The sequence below is a fragment of the Staurois parvus genome, unplaced genomic scaffold (genome assembly GCF_062004578.1).
Source record: "Staurois parvus isolate SC_StPar_1 unplaced genomic scaffold, SC_StPar_1.0 ptg000155l, whole genome shotgun sequence".
In the NCBI taxonomy this organism is placed as follows: Eukaryota; Metazoa; Chordata; class Amphibia; order Anura; family Ranidae; genus Staurois; species Staurois parvus.
Genome location: NW_028317951.1, coordinates 14,484,612 through 14,504,977, shown reverse-complemented (window position 1 = coordinate 14,504,977; position 20,366 = coordinate 14,484,612). Strand labels below are relative to the sequence as shown.

At 43.0% G+C, this 20,366-nt stretch overlaps 1 protein-coding gene across 1 annotated transcript in view; it reads right to left on the bottom strand.

Annotated features, from left to right (window-relative positions):
• SAMD7 (sterile alpha motif domain containing 7) overlaps positions 1-16,478 on the bottom strand; it is a 52,130-nt gene extending 35,652 nt beyond the window's left edge. The window contains exons 1-4 of the mRNA XM_089675677.1: positions 16,403-16,478; positions 9,653-9,779; positions 7,760-7,890; positions 7,540-7,621 (exon numbers count right to left, since the gene is read on the bottom strand). Coding sequence (XP_089531803.1) covers positions 7,540-7,621; positions 7,760-7,890; positions 9,653-9,779; positions 16,403-16,478 — 416 coding nt within the window. The remainder of the gene's footprint in view (positions 1-7,539; positions 7,622-7,759; positions 7,891-9,652; positions 9,780-16,402) is intronic.
• Positions 16,479-20,366: the final 3,888 nt, after the last annotated feature.

Below are 20,366 nucleotides of genomic sequence, written 5' to 3'. Positions count from 1 at the left end.
TAACTGCATAAGAGTTAGTAGAATATCTGTGATTTACTTTATTAAAAATGTTCTCATAATAAATAATTTAGTGCTATTTTCATGGTAACACAGGTCTGTTGGTATTTATGGCAAAAAATTATGTATTAACCACTTCCAATGCAGTCTTTTTGGCAGCAAGGCTTTAATGCTGAGCAGCCACATACATGCTCCCCTATGCAAACACTTTACTGTGGTGAGAGCATGCTCCCTGCGTGCTTCAAGCATAGTAACTGGCGGGTACCGAAAAGCTCCTGATTCATACTTGCGACTGGGAGCTTTCTGATCATGTGACCTCTGTAACTGGCAATAGCAGAGGTCACATAATCAGATTGCCCACCTCTGCCTCCTGGCATTTAGAGCCTGTTAAAGGGACAGGAGGCGGGTGCGGGAAGCTGCTAACATAGAGGGGAGTCGATTGTTAAAATAGTATTTATAATTAGTGGAAGCTGTAACAATAGTGGTGTCAGCTCTCAGTCCTGCCACCAATAGGTGACAATAGTGGTGTCAGATTCAATCAAGCAGCCACCTACATGTGACAAGAGAGGTGTCCATCCCTGACCACTTTTACCAATATGAACGGCTGGTCAGATCTTAAATGATGTTACCAATATGTGTCGAGCACACTCAAAGCCTCACCCTCCACAAAAGATTTTCCAGGTCTCAGAATACATGGTCTAGGTACCAGTAGACTGAGAGTGATCAACAATGGTTTTAGTTAACTGCACAGTTAACCTGTTGCTCACCACACAGCTGCCACCGGGTGTTTTATCGGAAACACCAACTGTTCAATATCTGCAATGACAATTATGACTTTTAATAAACGTCTGTAATACACATTGTCACAACAGACAGGAATATTTCAGATATTCAAAGAGACAGGGATTTTTTAAGTTCTGCCTTAGAGATAATTTGTACAATTTTACAATATTGGGTTCTGGCAAAATGTATTCAATGGTCATAAAATGGATTATTTTTGGCTCTCGTTACAAAAAAACCCCCATAAAACCCCCCCCAAAAACTCTTGACAGAAATGGCCTGATCACTCAAGAGGTCTACGGAGTGGCTACTACTATGTAGCTGCCACTCCCTCAGATACAGTTTTCTAAATGTATTAATATCTTCAGATGCCTACAGGTTACATTCCAGAAACCAGTATATTATTGTGCAGAATAGGATTATCATTTGGATGAATACAAATATGATGGGTATACTACCTAGGAGATGGAAGGTGCCTAACCACTTGCCTACCAGGCACTTATACCCCCTTCCTTACCAGGCCAATTTCCAGCTTTCAGCGCTGCCGCACTTTGATTGACAATTGCGCGGTCATGCAACATTGTACCTATATGAAATTTTGATCATTTTTTTCTCACAAATAGAGCTTTCTTTTGGTGGTATTTAATCGCCACTGGGCGCTTTACTTTTTGCGCTATAAATAAAAAAAGTGCAAAAAATTTGAAAAAAAAAAAAAGTTTATTTGTTTCTTTTATAAAATTTTTCAAACAGGTATTTTTTCTCCTTCACTGATGTGCGTTGATGAGGCAGCACTGATGGGCACTGATAGGCGGCACTGATGGGCACTGATAGGCAGCACTAAAGGGCACTGATAGGCAGTACTAATGAGGTGGCACGGATAGGCGGCACTGATATACAGCACTAATTAGGGGTCACGGATAGGCGGCACTGATATGCAGCACTGATAGGCGGCACTGATAGGTGACACTGATTATGGGTACTGATAGACGGCACTGACTGGCATCACTGCTGGGCACTGACTGGCGGCACTGACTGGCACAACCCCTGGGCACTGACTGGTGGCACTGACTGGCAGCACTGCTGGGCGGCACTGGTGGGTGGCACTGGTGGGCAGCACTGGTGGGTGGGCACAGGTGGGTGGCACTGGTGGGCACAGGTGGGTGGGCACAGGTGGCTGGCATTGCTGGGCACATGTAGGTGGCACTTCTGGGCACAGGTAGGTGGCACTGCAGAGTGGCACAGGTGGGTGCACTGCTGGGCACAGGTGGGGGCACTGCTGGGCACAGGTGGGGGCACTGCTGGGCACGGGTGGGCAGAGCTAGTGGGCGCACTGCTGGGTGGAACTTGCGGGTGTCACTGCTGGGCACCGATCATCAGGGCACTGATCATCAGTGCCCTGATGATCGGTGCCGATCCCCGCTCTGACAACTGCCGGTTCTCGGCAGTACTTTCCTCACGATCTGACAGCGTGAGGAAAGTGCAGCCGAGAACCGGCACTTGCATTTCCCTGTGATCAGCGTGTCATTGGACACCGCTGATCACGTGGTAAAAGGCCGCTGTGATTGGCCTTTTACCACATCACGTGATCAGCTGTGTCCGTAGGACACAGCGATCACGGAGATCGCCGGGTGCGCGCCCCCTGGGGCGCGCAGGAGAGCGCGTTCTGGGAGGACGTCATATGACGTCCACCCAGAACTGGCCGGCCGCGGTGAAGCCGTCATTCGGCTATGCGCGGTCGGCAAGAGGCTAAACTGTCCCCAGTTCTTCCTAATAAAGGTGTGTTTGGTCTTAAAATGCTGGTAATTATTTGACACATGTATATAAGTTCTTATGCTTGATCTAATGTTATCAGCTCAGGAGTTATGACATACATCTACATTTTGACTCTGTAGGGAGAGATATTCAGCCATGACTGTGTATTCTGTTTCTATTCTGCAGGCTAAACAATTTAGGATAGGGCAATAAAGCTCAGCCTAATGCGCTCAGCCTGAACAGATGTCTGCTTAATGCAGGGGTGCTAAACCTGTGGCCCAAGGGCCACATGTGGCCTTCAGAGCCCTATGATGTGGCCCTCGAACTCAAACCAGGGAAGTGCAAGCCTGGGGTCGGCAACCCAATAATCGCAATCTGGACTTGCCGATCCACCATCCCAGAACAACTTGCCATCTTAGAGCATCAATTCCAGAGTTGAGGAAGCAGGTGGCCGCGGAGATAGCAGGAGCTGAATATCCCAATACTTTCTATGTAGACCCAGCTCCTGTCCCAGATGGAGTGACACTTTGTGCACTTCGTCTGGGACCTTTCTAGCAACCTGGAAAGCGATGCCAGCAGAAGCTGGAAGACAAAAAGACGATCAATGTATTAAACAACATGCACACTGTGCTTTTGAAATGAAAATATTAGCAACTATTAACAACTATTAGGCTGCTTTTATACAGATCCATGGGGGCAGCGCAGTGCACCTGTGGGGTTCCTGCAGGTTAGTTGCACTGAGTCATAGACTTCTATTATATCCTGTGGAAAGCGTGCCACACCAGCAAGATTTAATAGAAGTTTATATCAAAGTGCAGCTAACCTGCAGGAAAGCCGCAGGTACACTGCGCTGTACCCGCAAAGCAGATACACCACAGAGCAACAGTGTGAAAGAAGCCTTACAGGGGACTCAGGACTGTAAGGGCTCATTTGCATTTGCAGTTTTGGAGGCAATAAAACCCCCATAGTTGAGATGTGCTTTTATCACTCCCCCCAACCACTGGTGTAGCGTCAGGGGTCTCAGTGGTGACCTTGCCTGATGCTCGGGTGTCCATGAGGCCTCCCTGTTACATTCTGTTTTACAGCTGGAAAGGAGGGGCAGCTGTGGAGGTATAAACAGGAACCGATCATTTCCATTTTCCTCCTGCAACCGCTGAAAGCTGGCTTCTCCTCTTCTCCTCCCTGCTGCCATTCAGCAGCTGCAGGAGGAAAAATGTTCATTATGCTATTTAAAATAAAACAATCGAAACTGAACCATTTAATTTCTTTGTGGCCTGTGACCGGTTCCCAAATCGCTTAAGTGGTCCTCGCTCTTCAAAAGGTTTAGCATCCCTGGTTTAAGGTTTCTAATTGCTTAATGTGTTACTAAACCCAGGACCCTACATTCACTATATCTGGTCTCCCACAGTACACAAAACATAGAAATGCAATTATTTTAGCAAATATAAATGGCTAAATACCTTTTTTCATTAGCAGTTAGAGCAGTCTTGTGACTTCTATCAGTGTCCAGCAGAGCACTGGTTATAGCTTGTAGGAGCAGTTTTCATTTCTCCTGATTGTCCTATGAGGCTGCATAACCCCTGAACCTCTGCCTGGACAGTGCTGATTTGCCCTGTGCTGATCACATGCACTCTCCCAAGAAAAAAAAAAAAACTTTCTAGCAATACACACCAAACTGTGAATGTGCAGCTTGCCCCCAAGACTTTTTATTAGCAGATGGATAGTAGAAGAAGAGGAGAATCAGAGCAGACAGGACAAGACATCTTTTTTACACAATGCAGAGGATTAACCCCTTATGTTCCTTAGTGAGTATAACAAGCATGCTTTACTGCATACACAGACTGATTTTACTGTTGTGGGTTTAGTAACACTTTAAGCCTGGAAACTGGAATGTTTTATGATAGCTTTTAAAACACCAGACTTTGGATACTTGTTTCCTAATTGCTGCTAAAGTAGATACAACCCCATTAGGTCCTGTTGATGGGATTTATGATGGATTAAATTAAATGGTTATCTGTTTTACCACACTCTGTTTTGATGTTAGTTGGGATGCTAATTAAATGCTAAGTGGTTCTGTATCATTCTATTATAGTACTGATAAGTGCGGCTAAAAGGTTTTTATTTTAGGAGATGCAGGACTGGGGTAAAAGAGGTTATGGAATCCATTCCATGCTGCTCATACAAACATATTTGAATCTAACCTGTGTTGCAACACAGTAAATGTTAACAGAAAAAGGGGCATTCTGCTGTTCCTTATTTAGTTTTGGGTTTGCCCAAACCTCATTATCTTCACAGCATAAATCTTTAAGTGAGTGTAAAGGTTGAAGATTTTTTACCTTCATGCATAGAATGCAATGCCCCCTAATACTTACCCGAGCCGATCTCTATCAAGCATTGTGCCTCAGCTCTCCCAGGTCTTTCTCTCCTCATTGGCTGGGACACAGCAGCAGGAGCCATGGGCTTTCACTGCTGTCAATCACAGCCAGTGAGGAGTGAGCAGGGGGCAGGGCTGAGACACGCTCTATGTGTCTTATAAACACACAGATCAAGGCTTGGCAGCGAGCATGCATGAGTGCCCCTGGAGCAAGAGTCTTGATTTGGGGGCACTCAGCAGGGGGAGGGGACCCAAGAAGAGGAGGATCAGGGCTGCTCTGTGCAAAACTACAGCAGGTAAGTATGACATGTTTGTTATTATGAAAAAAATGAGCCTTTTAGTATAAACATAGAGCTAGAACTTAGTGCCCGGTCATACCGGGTGCGACTTGCCATGAGATATTCTATGCTATGCAAGTTTCATAACACATGGCAAGTCATACCCTATTGTCCGGAATTAAAGTGGCCATATCGGTGTGATTCTGACTTGGTTGGAGTCGCACCGATTTCTAAAGTAGTGCATGCACTACTTCAGGTGCGAGTTGCATAGACATCTGTGTCTTGCAAGCCTCAGATGTCTTGCAAGTTGCACCTGAAGTCAGAATGACATCCAATTTGGAAATCGTGTGACTTCAAAGTCATTACATTAGTTCTCATTGCAAAAACCTGTCAGGTCACCATTATGCTAGGCAGCTGGAAACAATGATTTTTAGTATAACATTCAGCCTGATAGGTTATAACAACAACTGTACAGAATTACGCTTTACTGCTACAACCTGATTTGCCTCATTATGAATGTTTTGGAGACAATGGTGTTGATTTACTAAAACTGAAGAGTGCACAATCTGATGTAGATCTGCATAGAAACCAATCAGTTTCCACTGCACCAGATTGTGCACTCTCCAGTTTCAGTAAATCAAACCCACTATTTTTTAAAACCTAGTGATTCCATAAAATCTTTTAATACAGTGTGTATGGATCATGGGCAGGGGCGGACTGACCATTTGGAAACTCGGGCACCGTCCGAGGGCCCGGGGTCAGTAGGGGGCCCCATGAGATGCCCCTGGTACCTTTTTCATAGGCTTTTTTGAGTTTGGGCAAGGACACAGGGGCCCCATGATCCCCTATTGCCTGGGGGCCCCATGAGTTGTCAGTCCGCCCCTGATCATGGGCATGGATGTACTCTTTCTTTAGTTCTCTTTGTGTAGGCTGCTCTGTCTGGCTGGTTTGAGAGAAGCTGTAGGGTACATTATGTGGGATGCTAGGTCCCCTTTTTTAATGTAACCCAATAATGGCCAGTGGATCCATAAATACTAACATAACTACAGGTGAAACTCAAAAAATTAGAATATCGTGCAAAAGTTAATTTATTTCAGTAATGCAAAATAAAAGGTGAAACTAATATATGAGATAGACTCATTACATGCCAAGCAAGATAATTCAAGCCGTGATTTGTCATAATTGTGATGATTATGGCTTACAGCTCATGAAAACCCCAAATCCACAATCTCAGAAAATTAGAATATTGTGAAAAGGTGCAATATTCTCGGCTCAAAGTGTCCCACTCTAATCAGCTAATTAAGCCATAACACCTGCAAAGGGTTCCTGAGCCTTTAAATGGTCTCTCAGTCTGGTTCATTAGGAATCACAATCATGGGAAAGACTGCTGACCTGACAGTTGTGCAGAAAACCATCATTGACACCCTCCATTAGGAGGGAAAGCCTCAAAAAGTAATTGCAAAAGAAGTTGGATGTTCCCAAAGTGCTGTATCAAAGCACATTAATAGAAAGTTATGTGGAAGGGAAAAGTGGGACCTGAACCCCATAGAGAATCTACAGTATGGGGCATTGCCAAGAGAAAGATGAGAGACATGAGACCGAACAATGAAGAATAGCTGAAGGCCGCTATTGAAGCATCCTGGTCTTCCATAACACCTCAGCAGTGCCACAGGCTGATAGCTTCCATGCCACGCTGCATTGAGGCAGTAACTGCTGCAAAAGGGGCCCAAACCAAGTACTGAGTACATATGCATGCTTATACTTTTCAGAGGTCCGAAATTGTTCTATGTACAATCCTTGTTTTATTGATTGCATGTAATATTCTAATTTTCTGAGATTGTGGATTTGGGGTTTTCATGAGCTGTAAGCCATAATCATCACAATTATGACAAATCACGGCTTGAACTATCTTGCTTTGCATGTAATGAGTCTATCTCATATATTAGTTTCACCTTTTAAGCTGCATTACTGAAATAAATTAACTTTTGCATGATATTCTAATTTTTCGAGTTTCACCTGTAGATATGGAATACAGCTAATGTCATAGCAAAATGTAATTTCTGTGTTCCCAAGACCTCTTACCTCGCGGTCCTTATTACCATAGATAATTGTGGTCACGCTGACTTGTATAGAATAATTATTTTCCCACCTATACATCCCTACCTTTTTCCTTTTTTTCCATAAGTATTTGTATCTGAACCATATAATTTACCTTTGTTTCTTACCTTAAGTTTTTGTCTTAGTTAACTTGTCTGTATGAAAGCTTAAAAAGCCTATACTAAAAATATCTGATTAAACAATATTCAGTAATCAAATAAATATCAATAATCAAATTGCTTTATTATTTCATGAACGTACCTTGTCATATTTTGTTTCTGCAGCAGTTCCTGTCTCCTGGCCACAAAATCCAGAGGCTCTGGGTGCAGAAAGCTGCTATATCCTAAATAAACAAAAATAAAAGCTCTCTTCATAAATGTAAGCATTTATGAATTGAAAATAATTCAGTTTCATTTGTAAGGAAATGTTTAGTTATACGTGATAAAATAGCATGTCATAGAAAGCGCATTCTTGTCTTTACCTGGGCCTGTGAAAGTTCTGTTAGACATGATGCTTGAATGGCTGGGGACTGATGAACCAAAATGAGACCCCATGTGTAGCTGTCTTGTATCGTTGGGAATGATCAAATCAGATGATGGTAACAGTTCCCCTCTAATATAAAGAAATCATATTAGTCAGCTAATCTGACATATACAACATTTTTCTATATTCATATACAATGTTGTGCTATATGTTATTTTACACAGTTATATGGTACGGACATTTCTACTGCAGCACATCACAGAGAACATTTACCCATTCAAATTAGTCAAACACCAAAAAAGTTTACAGTTTAATAGCCATACCACATTCATACAAACACACCAGCATCCCAGAACTGCAAGGCAAAATGAAAGCACTTCTATACATAAACGTAAAAACTATACGTATGTAAATTATACATAAAAACTGGTGACAAACTGCTCTCATGGTTTCCCACATGCTAATAATAATATCACAAGGACACTGTAACCATTCAAAGCCCAGGAACATCTGTTATGTCTTTACTATTCAAAGCTCCTAAAGTACACTTGAGGCTGCCATTAGTAAACTTGTGAGGCAGGCGCTAGTTCAAGGCCAAGCTTACACAAGGTGATACAATATCCTCAGGACTTGTAAAGCCCTGGGAGTTGGTCAATACATATGTCCACTGTTGGTTAAGATAGAAGAATAAATGTATGCCCCGAATTTGTTTAAAAAACATGGGATCTTAATTGGTAACTTTCCAGTAAATGTCCCTATTCCTTTGCAAAGTTTGCATATTTTGGAGAACTCAGTGTAGGTTTTAGTTTGGAAGTATCCCTCTGCAATGAATTTCATTTTTTTCTTTTACAGATTGTTAAAGGAAATATGTGCTGAGAGAAATAAGGGAACTGCCATGGCTTGCCTTCTAAGAATATAAATTGCCTGGTTGGCTATGGCTTCAATGTTTTTACACCTAGAGCAAGCATGTAGATTGGAAACAGTGAAATCGGAGCTCCGAATGTGCATACTCACTCCAAGTCAGTGACATAAAGTAACAAAGCAATAGATGATAGGAAGAGAACTAGTATTTTCAGAGAGGTTGGCAACGGCAGCTTCCGGATTGACCAAAAACCACAGTCAACTCTGTAAGTCTGGGTAGTAGGATCCATTTCACATTCCATTTGCAGAGGTGCTTGCCCATTTCGCCTGTGGAAAGCAACAATAATGAAAGGAAATGGCTGCACACTCTGCAATGTTGTGATGTTATTAAATAGAGTGGACAGTACAAACAGGGGAAATGTTGACGCGTTTCATGCTCCTTCACGCTTATTCATAACACTGTTGTAATGAGCAGTATGAAACGCATCAACATTTCTCCTGTTTGTACTGTCCACTTGTGTGCTTTGAACGTTTGGAGATTTCCAACATATTTTTTCAATAAATCATCTTGAGATAGCAGAGTGTGCAGCCATTTTCTTTCATTATTGGCAGCTTGCAGATATTCTCATTGATGAATAACCCTTGGATTACTGACATTTTATGTATCAGACATACTGATCTTAAAGTGTAAGGTATGAGATTGTGTAGTTGTAGCTCCTACAAGGGATGGTCTCTCCTGTGCCAAAAGTACCAGGAAATTCCTTCAATTCCAACTGTTAAATGGTATGGCCATTATTGAGCAAAGAACAGGTTTGCTTTTTAGAGAAACTATATGGCCAGGCATGCTCTGTAAGTGTCTGCCTTGACATGCCTGTCTTACAATAAATCCCTTCGACTTTGAGTAGTTCTGTTGTAGTTGCTGTAAACATCAATACTCCTTTTTTGTATATGTTTTATTTAACAAAGGAATTAATATTCTTTATCCCATGCATTAATATTCTAAGCCCTTTAGTGATGGAGCAAATGGCACCTGTCCAACAACCGCGGCTCAAATTGTGTTGGCATCACTGGCATCCTCTGCTGAGCTGGCATCACTACTTGAGGGTTAACAGGCATTATTTGATTTCTCATCATCATCTCTTGCCTCTGCCGCAATTCTAGGTATAAACACAAAAAAGACATAATGATAACAAACATTACCAAATTTCTGCACTGCAGAATTCAGAGCCCTTCCTTAAATATAAAAGCTGATGACAAGGAAATTGTGTTAGCCATAGAAACCAGTAATATGTGACTGCCTATCTTGCAGCCTGCATTGAAAAAGAAAAATAAGATCACATATGTAAATTGCTAGGGTAAAAAAAATCTAGTTTTTATACACCGCTTGAATTTGTTAGAATATTCAGTAGGTCTCTACAATAAAGGAGTACATGCTTATACAGACTAAGATGGAGAACTCTGTACTTGATTACATACCAGTTTTTGCCCACAGAGATAACAGAGTTGATTAACTGTATACTATTCCTTGTTCACTGTGCAAAGGGCATTGTCTCCTAAATTAGTAAATGTGGTGAAAAATCACTTTCCAAAGAATACCCAATAATGTGCAAGGAAAAGAAAAACCAAAAATGTACTTTTGCTTGCCCATGATTGGATGATGGAAGTCAGCAAAGCATCACCTCATTCACTAAGCTAAGTAAAAAAATCCTTGCAAGGTGAACACCCTATTTTTCTTTAGTAAATTAGCCCAGATAGGTCTAATCATGTAATACAGCTACTCCCTAACTCAAATAAAAGTTGACAATTTTAATAGAAGCCAATCCAATAGGGCAAACAGCAAACTTTAGTAACCTATTGTAACCAATCAGAATCCAGCATTCAATGATCCAACATTAGCAAAAAGAAATATGGTAACTTTGGTTTACTATACTTTGGGCTTTAGTTTTATTGCAGCACACACATCTAACTGACATAGAACAATTGCCTGAATTTGTGCAATTCATATGTAATTACTGAAAATAGACAAAATCGCTTTGGTAGTTAACCACTTGCCTACCAGGCACTTATACCCCCTTCCTTACCAGGCCAATTTTCAGCTTTCAGCGCTGCCGCACTTTGATTGACAATTGCGCGGTCATGCAACATTGTACCCATATGAAATTTTGATCATTTTTTTCTCACAAATAGAGCTTTCTTTTGGTGGTATTTAATTGCCACTGGGTGCTTTACTTTTTGCGCTATAAATAAAAAAAGTGCAAAAAATTTGAAAAAAAAAAAAAAGTTCTTTGTTTCTATTATAAAATTTTTCAAACAGGTATTTTTTCTCCTTCACTGATGTGCGTTGATGAGGCAGCACTGATGGGCACTGATAGGCGGCACTGATGGGCACTGATAGGCAGCACTAAAGGCACTGATAGGCAGTACTAATGAGGTGGCACGGATAGGCGGCACTGATAGACAGCACTAATGAGGTGTCACGGATAGGCAGCACTAATATGCAGCACTGATAGGCGGCACTGATAGGTGACACTGATGATGGGTACTGATAGACGGCACTGACTGGCATCACTGCTGGGCACTGACTGGCGGCACTGACTGGCACAACCCCTGGGCACTGACTGGTGGCACTGACTGGCAGCACTGCTGGGCTGCACTGGTGGGTGGCACTGGTGGGCAGCACTGGTGGGTGGGCACAGGTTGGTGGGCACAGGTGGGTGGCACTTCTGGGCACAGGTAGGTGGCACTTCTGGGCACAGGTGTGTGACACTGCAGAGTGGCACAGGTGGGTGCACTGCTGGGCACAGGTGGGTGCACTGCTGGGCACAGGTGGGTGATCTGCTGGGCACAGGTGGGCGGAGCTAGTGGGCGCACTGCTGGGCACAGGTGGGCGGAACTTGCCGGTGGCACTGCTGGGCACCGATCATCAGGGCACTGATCATCAGTGTCCTGATGATCGGTGCCGATCCCCGCTGTGACAACTGCCCGTTCTCGGCAGTACTTTCCTCACGATCTGACAGCGTGAGGAAAGTGCAGCCGAGAACCGGCACTTGCATTTCCCTGTGATCAGCGTGTCATTGGACACCGCTGATCACGTGGTAAAAGGCCGCTGGGATCGGCCTTTTACCACATCACGTGATCAGCTGTGTCCGTAGGAGATCGCCGGGTGCGCGCCCCCTGGGCCACGCAGGAGAGCGCGTTCTGGGGGGACGTCATATGATGTCCACCCAGAACTGGCCGGCCGCAGTGAAGCCGTCATTCGGCTATCTGCGGTCGGCAACTAGTTAATATCATAGAATAACAACGACTTGCAAAGGTTTTTTTTCCCCAAGAAGCGGTCTAAAGAACATTTTACAATCACTCAACTGTAAGACCATGTAAGGAAGTGTGGTCTTTATCAGATGAGAGTTGTAGTGCTGTAGTTTGGGGAACAATTACTTCATCTCTTTACTACTGCTGTTCATTAATATAGAAGACAAATCCTTAATAAGTCATCTCATTTAGATGACACATTACAGTAGATAAAGTGATTAACAAGAGTTGTACCCAGATCATAAATACTGTTAATATGGGAATGTGGTCATAGTATAAACATAACCATAGGTTATAGAACATTGGATCTTGCTTTCTGATGGTAATATATTTGGAAAAGAAATTTAATCTCCAAACACGGAAAGTTTTCTTCACAGTGAGAGCTGTGAAAATGTAGAATAGACTCACTCAAGAGTTGGTTCTGGCCAACTCAGTGGATTGCTGTAAAAAATGCCTGGATTCTTCCTCAGATACACAGAATATAACTGGATACTAGCAAGGCGGCCAGAAAAATTAATGAGGGACTCATCAATGCAGATGCTTTGCTGGGGAGTATAGCAATCTGCAAATTTTTGGTTAAGGTGATATACAAGGGGCCGAATTTTGTGGAGATGCTCAAATTCAGGGTCACCTCAAGGATGACAGAGTGTATTGTCATTGAAATGCATAACACACATTATACTCTTATATCTATGCCTGGCCATGGCAGCAGAGAACACGGCATATGATGAATCGGGTCTGTGGACCAATACAACCGCAATTCATTTTTTTTAGTAACGCCCATGTTAGGGTTAGGCCTAAAAAAACTTTAAATTTGGAAATCGTAATAGGTTTCCATGCGAATGGTCAGGCATGGTTTGAATTTGGGTTGGCAGCGATAAACTGTTGTGCATATAAATTGCTTTGATGCACAATCAATGCATACAGATCTTTTGTGAAAAACAGCTCCAAAAATCAAGGGGAGTAGTTAAATTTGCTGTTTCCATCTGAATTCTGGGTTGGGCAGTGAATGGGGGAAGTACGGGTATTGCAGAATTTGTGGGCTGCCAATCAGGATTTGCAAGCACATCCAGAAGGATACTAGGGGCTCTACTGCCTGTGTACACTACTTGTGCTCGCCACCGCACCAGCTTGTACTGCACTTGTAGGACTTGCCACATCACCAAATGATACTGCAGTGCTGGTATGTATAAGACGATGTACTAGGCTGCTGGTACTCGCCAGTTCACCAAAAGGTAGAGTGGCACTAGTACTGGCACTCTGCTGCATATGAGAATCATCATGCGATTGTAACATCTCAGCAACCTGAGAATGGGGTCGGGTACGCCTGACCTTAGCAGGGACCTCTTATCCTTCATCTGAGCTATCTTTCAGGGTGCTGTCTACAGGTTCGTATTCTGAGACTGATTGTGTCAGCGAGTCTTCCCCTTCACTCTCACCTGATATCCTCAGAATCATGTAGGCCTCTTCACTAGAATACCTTTCCATTTACATTTTGGCCACTAAATTTATAGGTACCTAGTGCGACTCATGGGAAAAAGAACACCTGGCTGTCAGGTAATGTTTGAACTGCTACAAAAAAAATTAACCGGCAAGTCCTAATAGACATCAGGCCTGATTCTGTGTACACTGCGGTTTTGTGTCCAGTGTATCAAGTGACAGTGATCTACTGACACTGCACTTGCTGGGGGAGAAGGGGGAGGGTAAATGTAGGGGCTAAACTAAGGTGCTGGCAGGTGCCGGGGCTGATCCCGCTAGCACTGCATTTTTGGGGAAACTATACTAATGTGAACGCTGGTATAGTGCTGATCTGATCAAAGATATTGATCCGTTTAGACGAGGGGTCCTCAAACTACGGCCGCCGAGGCCATTAATCCGGCCCGCTGGCAGGGGCGTATTTTCCGCGAGGAAGGGACACTAAGTACAGGGGCTGGCAGGGGGCTGCTGTACCTTACCTGGCTCCGGTCCCAGTCCCACGACGATCCAGTCCAGGAAGCGCTGCTCCTTCATTCACTCCAGCCACTCCCTCACTCCTGCCGCTCGGCTCCGCCTCCTTACCGGTGATTGGGCACCAGAACTGTAGCTCAGGAAAGGCACACAGGCGGCCAATCACCTGCGAGGAGGCGGAGCCGAGCGGCCCCGCGAACATTGAGTGAGGGAGAGGCCGGAGTGAAGAAGGACAGCTGACAGGTAAGTGTGCCATGCTGATGGTGCTGCTGCAACCAGGTATGCTGGCTGCAGCAGCACCATGCTGGAGCAGGGGTCAGCAAGTTAAGTGTCATTGGTGTCAGTGGGAGGAATAGTGCCCCATCATTGGTGTCACTGATACTAATGATGGGGCATTATTCCTCCCACTGACACCAACGATGGGGCACTATTCCTCCCCCACTGACACCAACGATGGGGCACTATTCCTACCCCCACTGACACCAACGATGGGGCACTATTCCTCCCCCCCACTGACACCAATGATGGCGCACTATTCCTCCCCCCCACTGACATCAACGATGGGGCACTATTCCTTCTCCCCACTGACACCAACGATGGGGCACTATTCCTTCTCCCCACTGACACCAACGATTGGGGCACTATTACTCCCCCCCACTGACACCAACGATGGGGCACTATTCCTCCCCCCCACTGACACCAACGATGGGGCACTATTCCTCCCCCCCACTGACACCAACAATGGGGCACTATTTCATCCCCCACTGACACCAATGATGGAACACTATTCCTTCCCCCACTGACACCAATGATGGGGTACTATTCCTCCCACTGACACCAATGTTGGGACACTATCCCCCCTACTGACACCAATGTTGGGACACTATCCCCCCCACTGACACCAATGACGGGGCACTATTCCCCCCCACTGACACCAATGACGTACTATTCCTCCCACTGACACCAAAGATTGGGCACTATTCTTCCCACTGACACCAATGATGGGACACTATTCCTCCCACTGACACCAATGTTGGGACACTATCCCCTTCCCCCACTGACACCAATGACAGGGCACTATTCCCCCCTCCACACTGACACCAACGACGGGGCACTATTCCTTCCCCCACTGACACCAATGATGGGGCACTATTCCTCCCACTGACACCAATGATGGGGCACTATTCCTCCCACTGACACCAATGATGGGGCACTATTCCTCCCACTGACACCAATGATGGGGCACGATTCTTCCCACTGACACCAATGATGGGGCACGTTTCTTCCCACTGACACCAATGATGGGGTACCTTTCTTCCCACTGACACCAATGATGGGGCACTATTCCTCCCACTGACACTAATGATGGGGCACTATTCCTCCCACTGACACCAATGATGGGGCACTATTCCTCCCACTGACACTAATGATGGGGCACTATTCCTCCCACTGACACCAATGATGGGGCACTATTTCGCTCCATAAGACACACTTGGGGGAAATGTCTTATGGAGCGGCCGGCCCAGTATTCCCGCTGCCGTTGTATGTCCGCAGTCTCTGGTCATCTCCTGTACTGTGTCCGCAGTCTCTGGTCATCTCCTGTACTGTGTCTGTATTTGTTCATAGTTTTTTTTTGTTAAACTATAGTCCGGCCCTCCAACGGTCTGAGGGACAGTGAACTGGCCCCCTGTTTAAAAAGTTTGAGGACCCCTGGTTTAGACACTATACTAGCAATGGAGGTTTATTGTGTATATGAGCTTGTTCTTGGCAATCAAGGGGTTAAATGTGATGACTGGTGTAATGACGGGCAATCTGACGCAATCTGGGAGGGATGCTAACTGACCATAATGCTATCTGAAGTTGCTGACAACACTAATACAGCGATCAGCAAAAAATCTGAACACTGTACTAATGACACTGGTGACGGGGCAGTGAAGAGATTAACTGGGGGGCGATCAAGAGGTTAAATGTGTCCTACAATGTGTTCTAACTGTAAAAGTGTGCTGCTTGTACTCACTGTGTCTTCTTTCTTCTCTCTCTGGGACGGAATGTGCCCAGAGTGAGAAGATTGCATCATTTCCTGTACCTATGTAAGTGTAAACACAGGTATAGGAAGATTCCTGATAGGGCAGGGATCGATCATCCAATTTAGGCCAAACATCACTGGCCTAAATCGGATGATTGATCCCTTGGGAATCAGATCATGGCACCCACTGGTCCACGGGGGGCGCGTGCCCCCCGTCCCCAGCCCTAGGTCACTGGGGGAGCGCAAATCACGTATATATACATGATTTTGTGCACCTGTGCCACCCTGTAGCAGTATTACTGCTATAGGGCAGTCAGGAAGCAGTTAAATTAGTAAAAACTAATTTAGTTTATACTATTACTAGCAAACATACAGTATTTTGCGATTACTCTTCTATCTTTCACTTATGTATTTTTTTCTTTTGCAACACAGTATGATATTTTGAAAACCAATAATTTAATAATTTAACACAAGTAAGCAGATGACTTCTTGGGTTACCTGCAGCAGACATACAGCCGGAGAACTGGTAAAGATGCTTCCCCTCCAAATTACCTTGGTCACCAATCACTGACATTTTTTTATAATGCCTACATACAGTTACCTGTTGAACAAGAAAATTACTTACTTGCATTATATAATTTCAATAATAATGTAGATTATTTTTTTACAAATCATAAATTCATTAAACAGAGTTTCATTAGATTAGATCAGAAAGAAATAATGAAAAGTGATTGGTTGCTTTCACTTTTTGCAGTTTGTATCCTATCTCTGCAGTCTCTCCTTCACAGTTGCCAAATATTGCCCTGAGCAGCTTAAGGCACCGTGAAGGTTAACAGCAGCTGTTACTGAGAAAAGTTACACGGTTTACCTGCCAGCTTCTGCCTTTGCTGCTATTCATAATGCTCGTAGTACTACGCTTTCATAATGCATCACATTCTATGAATGGATGAGGAGCAGGATCTTCTCCATCCATTCACAAATCATAATGCATTGTGGGAGTGCATCTTTCTCAAGGTGGATGGAGGTCAGTAATGATAGCTTACATATTTATTTCAGAACACTACAAATACAGCCTAAAGCCTAATTCCAGGTTTTCTTTTACATTAAAGTGGTTGTAAACCTCATTTCAGTTTGCTACCTCTTTAATAAGTATGAGTCACTTTTAACAAGTTTTCCTGACAACAGATAAAAAGGTGACAGAGGAAGGAGCTCCAGCACACAGCCTGTGATTGACAGCCTCAGCTCTCTTCCTATGTGCTGTGTAAAGGGGATGTGAAACCTTCCCTCCAATTAGCTCTCACTGAGCTCTGCAGATCCCTGCCCCCTGCTTTCTGGAAACTCAGGTAAGCTGTATAAATTCTGTACTTTGGATGGTTGTACAGAAGAGAAGACTGCAGGTAAACAGGTACAACTTATCTATGAGAATTTATTTCATCTCTGTTTGTCACCTGAGACTAGTCACTTCACTGGGTATAGTATATATAAGGGTTTAACAACCATTAAAAATAGTTACATACAGTTTATACCACATAGCCACATTTCTTAGTAAAGGAAATAGTTTGTTTGGGACAGCTTGACCAAAACAAACAATTTATAATAACTTATAACCTGGAGTTAGGCTTTAAAGTGTTACTAAACACACAACAGTAAAATCAGTCTGTATATGCAGTAAAGCATGCTTGTTATATTCACTGTGGAACCTAAGGGGTTAATCCTCTGCATTGTGTAAAAAGGGTGTTTGATCCTGACTTCTCTGATCCTCCTCTTGTTGAAATGTCCACCTGATACAGACTGAACCCGTGGACACATGCATATGCTCAGTTTGGTGTGTATTGCTAGAGAGGTTTTTCTTTTCTTGGGAGGGTGCATGTGATTACAACAGGGCCAATCAGCACTGTCCAGATAGAAGGTCAGAGGTTTCACATCCTCCTAGAGCAAAAAGAAAACTCCTCCTACAAACTTTAACCAGTGCTCTGCTGAAGTCACAAGACTGCTCTAGCTGCTTATGAGAAAAGGTATTTAGCAGTTTGTATTTACTAAAATAATTGCATTTCCATGTTGTGTGTACTGTGAGACCAGATATAGTGAATGTAGGGTCCAGGGTTTAGTAACACCTTAACTTCAAGATCATAGAAAATGCCACCATGCAATCCAAGGAGAAAAAACACCAGGAGCTAATAAACAGGCTCTGGAAATGACTAAAAAACATACACAAATATTGTCATAAATATTAGGCTTTAACAAAAATGATCAAATCAGAATTAGTAAAGCAAGATGCAGTTTTTTTCAATGCGCTGGCATTCAGCAATATGTGGCAATGATAGAGCTGTGCCAGAACAGAACAAGTTAGCAGAGCACTGGCTTATTTCCATTTGCATTATGCCCAGATATTAGAGACTGTGTCCTGTCTGTTCACATTATGCAGGAAAGTTCAAAGTGTCGTGGAGCGTGAAACGATGCTAAGCTTATTGTCGCAGTTTAGACAAGTGAACCGACACAGGCAGAAATTTAGGAAAATAAAACAAAGGGAAGCGTCCTGTAAAAAAATCACATTAATTCTAAGAGTGTGATATTTTATTACAACTTGCTTTATAAATTTCATCATTTTACACACTGCACACTTAAAGCGGTGTTAGACCTCAGATACAAAAAGTATAGATTACAGCGTACCAATTTTTGGATGTAATAGCTGCATTAGTTTTCTTTTTTAGGCTTTTCCCCCTTTATTTTCACCTGGCAATCTGGCCAGTAACACACTTCCTGTCTTAGGGTGTCTTCACTCTGGATGGAGGAGCAACGGAGACACCCTTGGACAGCAGCATTGTTAGTCTATGGAGTGGGTAGTGTTAGGTGCACTAGCTGGTTTAGATTCCAATACTTTTGATTGAACACTTTTTCAAAATATATAAATAAATGGAAATATCATAAACAGCGCTCTCAAATAACCCCTTAAATAATGTATAAACAAGTATAAATAAATATAAATACTAAGAAACAAAAATTTTAATAAATAAAGACTGCTACCAAAAAGTGCAAAAAAAGGGAAAAAAATCAATCCATAATATAAAAAAATAAGTTCATAATAAAGTATAATCCAAATATAAATTTTCTTCAAAAGGTATTCGCCACAACCGTGATTTTCATTGTGCTCAACACCCCATCAAAGTGCTAACTCACTAGATGCTGGTGTTTAATCAGCATTTCAATCAGATATCAGTAGATGTGGAAGATTCATAAAAAACCCGATTAATTCAGATAATACTATTCATTAATCAGATGGTCTATCCAATTTAGACTCAATCAAGGTAAGTATAATCCAATTCCATATGTGGCTAAATAAAGTACACTCGCCATAGCATAATAACGTTTATAAATTTATTGTATCAAAATTCCCCCCTTAAGAATCAAACTCACAACGTGTCAGATAAAAAACAGCATTCAACGATAAGTATAGCTGCAAGCAATCACCAGCTCTAACAGTAGCGTCTCACCACCTGCTCTCAACAACAGATCTTGTGGTTGTGCTCACATGGTCCAGCCATTTGATCACGGCATAAGTCAATTTATACAGCACTTTACATATATACTGCACATTCACATCAGTGCCTAACCCTCAAGGGGTGTACAATCTAAGGTCCCGAACTCACATTCATACATTAACATACCAGGGCCAATTTAGACAGGATCCAATTAACCTATCAGCATGTCTTTGGAGTATGGGAGGAAACCCACACAGGCACAGGGAGAGCATGCAAACTCCAGGCAGGTGGTGCCGTGGTTGGGATTGAACCGACAATATCATCTCCTCAACTATCTCAATGATTACTTCCTATAAATGGTGAGACATTGGTTAGGTCAGTGGCTCAGCTTTACTAGCTCTATACAATTCAGATAGGATGGATACCAGCACTCAGCAACCAACGTATTGATGGTCAAGTAGCACATTACAGCACTTTATATCTCTTCATGCATTTGATTAACATTAAAAATATACTCTCAGGTTTTCCTCACTGTTCCTTGAAATCTGGTGGCTGCCATGATAACCAATTTGACATTCTGTTTCTGCAGGTATATGCAGTAGGTGTCCTTTAACTTTCACAGACATTACTTATGGTAGACCTTCTAGTCCTTGCAGTTCTATTACAGTTGTAGATAATGGAGCATTTTGCTTTTGTCATTTCAATGCAAAATGCACCATCAATTACTTCCAGTACACTTTCCAATGTGTGTACCTGACAAAGAGACACGATTTGTAAAGGGTGAAGAATGTGATGCATGAAACGCAGAAAGGGGATGTGATCAGCTAAAAGTGGGAGTGATCATATGGCTCTTTTTAAAGATATTGTAGCAGCTTTGATGAATCCCACCTGTCAATGGAAGAATTATCCTAATAAGGACAGAAATGTATCCAAGAAGGTATTATTCAATAATAAAATCTCTATGTACAGTATTTGTTTCATTA